Source organism: Ruditapes philippinarum, unplaced genomic scaffold, assembly GCF_026571515.1.
Source record: "Ruditapes philippinarum isolate M1 unplaced genomic scaffold, ASM2657151v2 ctg19837_1_1_1_1, whole genome shotgun sequence".
In the NCBI taxonomy this organism is placed as follows: Eukaryota; Metazoa; Mollusca; class Bivalvia; order Venerida; family Veneridae; genus Ruditapes; species Ruditapes philippinarum.
In genome coordinates, this window is record NW_026852641.1 from 4,878 (window position 1) to 12,908 (window position 8,031).

Below are 8,031 nucleotides of genomic sequence, written 5' to 3' on the forward strand. Positions count from 1 at the left end.
TCGGGGCTTTTCCGGAAAATGATAAGTATTGGGGATAAAATTAATATCGGGCGCGTTTTTTTCTACTTGGTGGTTTCCCTATTTGTCCGTCCAACTGAATAAAAAATTAATCTGTATGTAGGAAAATAAAGATATTTGAAACAAAAAAGTTTGTTCATTTCAGAAATAAATTTTTATTGAACATGCAATGCTGCACCATCGGGAGTAATCAATATTCTTTCTAGCTGATTGGCATAGATAATATTCAGTTGTAAATATACCAAGTAAAACACACGTTTATAGTTTGGTTTTTTGTGAATAAATGCAGAATGGAAACATTTGTGTAATTTTGGGTTCTTCACATTAAAAAATTTCGCCAAGTGTTTGTGCGTAATTATGGTGCTTTATCCCCTTACTCCCAGAAAGAAAGAAATGCATTCAGTAGAAGTAAAAATGTTAAAATGGTACGGAAGGACCTTGATATATTTTCTTTTCCAAAATTACTTTAAAAAATTAACTGATTAAGAAAATCTTAATATTTGAACCACGTCCCAAACATAAACCAAAACGAAAAGTGATTGCCGACCTAGCCTTACACCCCAGAAGGAGATGAGCCCTGGTGTTTAAGCAACCTGGGTCGTCATTTAAAAGAAAATTCATAAAAGAAAATAAATGAATGGAGTATAGGTTCTTAATATTGAATTTATTGAATTAGTTAGAAAATAATGTTTTGCGCGAAAAAAGTTCAATTTAAATTTATTAAAATTAAGAAAGTTTCCAGTTTATTTGACGAAACGTTTTCTATTTAAAGCGTGACGTTGTGCCACTATGACGTCAGAATAATATTTGCACCGGAACAATATCCGTAACAGTTTTTTTTTTAAAAATTATAAAGTGGATTTGATCCAAAAAAAAATAACATCCAATCCATAAAATTTGGCCTATCATAATTTTCGGCTTTTTTCTCTCGCAAAACACCCCAACCAAAAACAATTTCAATCCCTTACAAAATAGTATTGCAGGTATCCCCAGCCAATAAAAGAGTGTCAATTAAAATTTTCCCCGGTAAACCAATTTTTAACCGACCCATGATAAAGTTTAAATCGGGATTTGGATTTCGATGTTTTATCCATGTCCGAGAACCCGTTCCTGAAATCATTAAAGCCTTAGAACCGCTCATGAATGCACTCAGATGACGTGATTATCTTTATTGAAAGAAACAGCTAGCGCTACTATGATAAATAGCTGTTATACTTCTTTAACAATAATATCATAGGTAAGCTAGTAATTCAAATTAGTGTTCATCTGTGTTGTTCTTAAGCAGAATTTAGAAACTTTGACAGGGAGCGATAGCGGGCCGCGAGAATGGTTTTCTTATTTTTCCGTAGAAACAGCACGGATGAAATACTAACATTATTTTAGTGGTCAAGCTTTTTTTTTGGCTTTCATTTTAATAATTTATTTCTTTCCGTCACTAATATATACTTGGTCTATTTTAAACGAACACATTTCTAATGAAAGCACTATGAAAAAATAGAAGTTTATGTAGTGTCCAAATTTTCTTTCTCACCCAATGAAAGCGCTGTTTTTCTAAAAGAAAAAGCTGTCCGTTAAATTTTCATTGAAGAAGCAAAAAAGGACGAATACTTATTCCCGTTCATTTTAGTCCGATTTCTCATTTTCATAATAATTCATAGAACAGCCATAAGTGACGTAAATAAAGTGCCCAAAAAAAGCTTTGACGGCTTAGTATGGGTTAGTATTATCCTAGCTATTGCTTCTACCAGAAATTAAAAACATTTCCTTCTTTTCGTATCGGGGGCTCCCGTCAAAAATCAAATTCTCTAATTTCTAATAGAAAGGTACGGATGAGCACTAACAAACAAGAATATTTTGAAATTTGGGATCAAGTTTTCACTTTTGACGAAAACTTTAAAGCATCAAAACCAAAAGGTGGAAAATTGCTCTATATTCAGTATGATTATGCAAGAAAACATATCCTCCGTGATTACCTATCGGATTTTTAATAATCCATCCCACTGGCAAACCTGGGCCAAAAGGGCTTTAAGTAAGCCAAGACTGTTACAGCCCCAATGCGAAAAAGAGCGCTTGAATAAGGGATATTTCTATCCGATACAAAAACACATGACCAGATATTAATGCAAATCAGTAAATAATTATTCAGTTTTCTTTATTTGGTTTCTACAACCATCCCCTTTTGTCTGGTTACGGTAAACATTAACCCTTTTCTCTTATATTAGAAAATCAATTAAGCGGACAAAAATGCGCCGTACGTGTTATCATTGATATTTTGTGCGCCATACGTTATCATTTCCGGAAAATGACCCGATATTGATATAAGTTAGTTGATTTATAAGCAGTCTCAGACACCCTTGTTCTTCAATACCCGGGAGATCATCAATAGCTAATAATATCATAAACCAAACAAAATTACTTTTATCTTTCAAAATTATTCATACCCTTTCCCCCTTTTTTCCAGCTTCTGGGGAAGTCTTGGTTCCCCTTTGGCTTACAAGACACCTATAAAAAAAGAGTGACCAGATATTCTTAGTTAGGTACCCCAGTTGTCAGGTGCCCATTAAGAATCCACCTAGATCCACGTTCCTATTAAATTTTAGTTTACTTGCAGGGAACCAGTTTTAAAAACACCAACGATAAAATCCGAGTTATTTACATGTGTAACCCTTTCTCCTCAATGCCGTTTTGAAAGGTTAAATTAAACTTTAAACTGTTGTCATATTATTGTACCGTATTAAGGTTCATAATGGTCAAAGTCAGCAAGTCAAAGTATTATAACAAACCCGTGTATTTGAGAGGTGTGTTAAATGGGAGCTATTACCTAGCAGTGGGAGCTAAATGCATGGTTTGTATGCGTTACAAGGATCCAGAAGAGAAAAAGAGAAGAGAGCGAATCTGTGAAAACTATTAAACAGACATTATTAAATACTAGGTGATAGTTTTTAAATGACGTGAATATGTTAAACTAAATGAATAGCATGTCTGACACACCCCAATTTGGTACGAAGTGTCAAACAAGAGGACACTAAAACTTATAAAAGTGGGTCCAAATTATCATTTATGTATCAGACCAGAGACATAGTCATAGATATCTATATCTCTGATCACACCTACTATCAGTGACACATTCCAAGTCAGTAGAGAACTCAATTATAGAATTTGATGAGTTATGAGTTCCTCTATAATTTTTAAAAGGGCCACTCTGAAAACAATATCACTGATATCAACAGGCTGGTCACATTGTCCAGTTGGGCTTACAACATATTACTTAGAGTGGTTGGAGCAATGCTCGGCGCATACCAATGCTCGGCGTAAAAAATATTTTTTTTAGAAAATCTGAAAATGTCTCGAGTTATCTCTGATATAGGTCACTGGTGCTTTTATTTACATCTTTCACCATTTTATCCTGGTGTGGTTCACTGCTGGTAAAGTCACGTGACAATGCTAATAGCACACAAACAACCGTATGTAATCCCAACATATATATTATTAAAAATCTTTTACACTAGAGTTCTGGGCTGTAAAATTAAAACTAAAAGTTGGGGGTACTTGTAAATGTATGAACCTAATTTGGTTGTTACAATTTTATTCAATATGTTTTCTTCATAAGATAAAAAAGAGATTTTATTCGAAAAACAATCCTGCATCATGTAGTATTGTACGCCGAGCTATGGTACAATTTCACGCAAACCACCCTTGTTTATCCGGACTATCTATAGTTCCAGCCATGCACATCATTATGTGATTAGCGAATTTTACACAATGGCTTTTTAAAACAATATCATCGGTCTTGAAAATGGACATATAACATTGAGGTATGTTGACATTGATTTGAATTTGCCATATCAAATATAGTATTTTTACGCCGAGCGTTGGTCTACCCACTCTAAATCTCTTGAATAGCAAAGAAGATAATTATTTTACACTTGCTTTATTCATGAAAGATGACACACAAAGCTACATTGAAATTAAAATACAGTATCTTAATTGAATCTAGATTTGTTAGACTTATTTTCTTATTTCTGATTTTATTGACACAAAAGTCTAACAAATCTAGATTCAATCAAGATACTGTATTTTAATTTCAATGTAGCTTTGTGTGTCATTATGTTAAAAATCATGTTTTAATGCAATGTTTAAAATAAATGTGGACTTGATTTTTTTTAATTGCTCCAAATAAGTGTGCAAATACTATTTATCTATATATTTATGGCTAATTCTTTTCCTGGTACACATGCTTGGACAAGTCTTTAACAATGGACAGTTTTCTTTGATTTTAATTGTTATACATGAAAACACAAAACAAGAGGGCCATGATGGCCCTGAGGTCGCTCACCTGTATATAGCCCCCCCCCCCCCCGGGCCAATTTTTACCCAAGGGCTTTTATTTGAACAGACTTGGTAGACACCCATAAGAAGATGTTTCATGCTAAACATCTAAGTTCTAGCTCATTGGGTTTTTGAAAAGAAGATTTTTTAAGTTTTTACTATACACATATAGTTAAAAACAATGTGACACCCCTGGGGCAGGGCCAGTTTTTGAACCCCCGGGCTTTTATTTGAACAAACTTTGTAGATATTTACTTAAAAAATGTTTCCATGTAATAATATCTAAACTCAAGCTATTTGGGTTTTTTTCAAAGAAGATTTTTTAAGTTTTTGCTATACACATATAAGGAAAATCAATGACCCCCGGGCGGGCCAGTTTTGACCCAGGGCTTTTATTTGAACATACTTGGTAGACACCCATTAGAACATGTTTCAATGCTAAATATCTTAGCTCTAGCTCTTTGAGTTCTTTAAAAGAAGATTTTTTAAGTTTTTACTATCTACATAGAGGGAAAATCAATGACCCCTGGGGCGGGCCAATTTTGACCCTAGGGCTTTTATTTGAACAACTTGGTAGACACTTCATTATAAAAATGTTTCATGCTAAATATCTTAGCTCTAGCTCTTTGAGTTCTTTAAAAGAAGATTTTTTAAGTTTTTACTATATGCATAAAGGGAAAATCTATGACCCCCTGGGACGGGGCCAATTTTGACCCCAGGGCTTTTATTTGAACAAACTTGGTAGACATTCACTAGAAGATGTTTCATGCAAATATCTAAGCTCTAGCTCTTACGGTTCTTTAAAAGAAGATTTTTTAAGTTTTTTAACTATATGCATATAGGGAAAAATCAAATGACCCCCCCGGGGCGGGGCCAATTTTGACCCCAGGGTTTTTTATTTGAACAAACTTGGTAGACACTCACTAGAAGATATTTCAATGTCAAATATCTTAGCTCTAGCTCTTTGGGTTCTTTAAAAGGAGATTTTTTAAGTTTTTTACTATATGCATATAGGGAATCTATGACCCCTGGGGCAGGGCAATTTTGACCTCAGGGCTTTTATTTGAACAAACTTGGTAGACACACTCATTTGAAGATGTTTCATGCTAAATATCTTTAGCTCTAGCTCTTTTGGTTCTTTAAAAGAAGATTTTTTAAGTTTTTTACTATATGCATATAGGGAAAATCAATGACCCCCTGGGGCGGGCCAATTTTGACCCCAGGGCTTTTTATTTGAACAAACTTGGTAGACACTCACTAGAAGATGTTTCATGCCAAATATCTAAGCTCTAGCTCTTTGGGTTCTTTAAAAAGAAGATTTTTTAAGTTTTTACTATATGCATATAGGGAAAATCAATGACCCCCTGGGGCGGGGCCAATTTTGACCCTAGGGCTTTTTATTTGAACAAACTTGGTAGACACTCATTAGAAGATGTTTCATGCCAAATATCTAAGCTCTAGCTATTACGGTTCTTTAAAAGAAGATATTTAAAGATTTTTCTTTCGGTTGCCATGGCAACCAGAGTTCTGCATGAAATGGAATTCTTTGAACAATCTTGATAGAGCTTCATACAAAGAGTATTCCTGCCAAGTTTCATTAACATTGGCCTTGCGGTATCATAGAAGATGTCCTTAGAATATTTAAAATGTGGACGGACGACTGATGACGGACGCCATTTGGTTGGCCATCCTAAAAGCTCACCTGCACTTTGTGCAAGGTGAGCTAAAAATGCATACCATCAGATTTAGGCGCAAAGTTACCATTTAGAACATAAGAAAGCTACCAAAGTTTGTTTTTGTCCAAACTTTCCATCATAACATATGTTTTATGGACTTCAAAAGTTATGTGTCATTAAAAAATCTAAAATAGAAGAAAATATTTCTATAAGAACCAAAAGTTAAACCACTGATTATTACTCCTGAGGTCGCTGGGTTCGATCCTGGGTTGCACCCTTGAGATTTTTCAGAGACACTTTCAGTGTATCCCACCTAATTAGAGGTGGACTGGTAAGAAATCCAGGTAATCCTTGCATGTAACAGTATTAGTGATATACACTGGGCATGTAAAAGAACCAAGGGGTCTATTCAATAAGAGCTTGTGACTGGTTCCTGGATTCCGTTGTATCTCATAGCTGTCTCTTTAATGTATACAATGTATACCTGCTTAGAGTGATCGTAAATGATTTTTAAGTAGTATGAGGTAGAAGTAGAAGTATTTGTTTCAATGTTTCTTATGTAATTCTTAAAAAATGTATAGCAAGTGTGAATGAAATATCTTCATGGCCTTTCAAGAAATTTTAATATTTATGTTATAAGCCTGATTGGGCAATGTGAACAGCCTGATTAATACTGTGACCTTCACTTCTGAAGTTCTGAGAAAAAGAAACACATAATTATCAAGATCACTTCTGAAAGTACTAATAAAACTGGCAGTGGTTAGATGTCAGCCAACAGTATACAGCCAGGACAAACTTTACAGTTTTGGTGGCTGGTCTGGCTCTATACTAGTGGCAAACACAAATCACTTGGCTTCAGAAAGTTATAAGTTAAAATTGTAGGTAAGGGTTCAAGTTTTAAAAGGCTATGTGACACCTTTTTAAAGTTTTTGTATAAAGTTTTGAAATAATTGTGTGTACAACCATGATCTGAATTCATATTATCATCTTGAAATATTCTAATTCCAGCCGATTCTACGTCGGAAGAAAAATTGGAGAGATGCAGTGCAATATTGAAATATGGCATACCAGAAGATGGTAGAATGGTACGTTACTATACCAACCATGCTTTGGTTTACAATCAGCAAATGAGAATCCCAGTCTGGGTATCAGAACATCTTACAAAAGAAAATTTACAAGGTTATTTAGTTTCTGATCTCTTTTTGAATTCAGTTTTATTTACAGAATATTTTTTGTAGTGGCTTTGTATTTTGCTACAAGCAGCGTTGGAAAAATTATATCTTCAGAGACCGAAGGTCGGGCGAAATATCAATTTTCCCATGCTGATAGTAGCAAAATGCATGGCCTCAGAAAGTGACTACAACATAATTATCCTTTTATTATACATGTATACCTAGAATAATAATATCTGTCATATGTTGCGGTTCGGACCTGAATATCCGTCCCGAGGTGACCCGCCCATTGGGCGGTAACAAGGCTTGCCGAGTTAGCGTCCATGGGCGGGTACCGAGGGACAGATATTCCGGTCCGAACGGCAAACATATGTCAGATATGTTTTCTTGCATATTCTAAAATATTCCATTATATTTTAAATTCTTTATCTTAATTTTTAACACAAATTTATGTCATTACAGCCGTAACTCTTTTCTTAAATAAAAGAAAGAAGAAAAAAAAGACTATAGATTTTAAAGGAAATACAAAACATGATTAATAGATCAAATCCTTGGAGAAATGTTTTCACCTATTGTTTACTATATGACATATATTCCATATTTTGCAGGTAAATCAACTAGAAGGTTTGCAACTTTTATGCCAGATCCTGCCGTGGATGAAGAATTTACTGCTGAGAACAGCGATTACTGGAAAAGTGGATGGTCCCGGGGTCATATGTCCCCTGCTGGAAATAACAAAATTAATCCGGTAATTGGTAGTTAACCCTCTTGGATAAAAAGCAAACACTGCAGTCATATAAAAATAGTCTCTTTCTGTATCAAGAATATTGAATGTT

The 8,031-nt window shown here is 34.5% G+C and overlaps 1 protein-coding gene across 1 annotated transcript; it reads left to right on the forward strand.

Annotated features, from left to right (window-relative positions):
- The first annotated feature begins 6,874 nt into the window (after positions 1-6,874).
- Positions 6,875-7,985, forward strand: LOC132719611 (nuclease EXOG, mitochondrial-like). The gene is made up of 2 exons (XM_060703407.1): positions 6,875-7,202; positions 7,804-7,985. Exons 1-2 carry the CDS (start codon positions 7,106-7,108, stop codon positions 7,956-7,958), a joined length of 252 nt encoding a protein of 83 aa, XP_060559390.1. The 5' UTR covers positions 6,875-7,105; the 3' UTR covers positions 7,959-7,985.
- The last annotated feature ends 46 nt before the right edge of the window (positions 7,986-8,031 follow it).

Coding starts and splice junctions, on each gene's coding strand:
- LOC132719611 (XM_060703407.1), top strand. CDS start 7,106: ATGGTACGTTACTATACCAACCATGCTTTGGTTTACAATCAGCAAATG. Junction 7,203..7,803: donor TACAAAAGAAAATTTACAAG/GTTATTTAGTTT, acceptor CATATTTTGCAG/GTAAATCAACTAGAAGGTTT.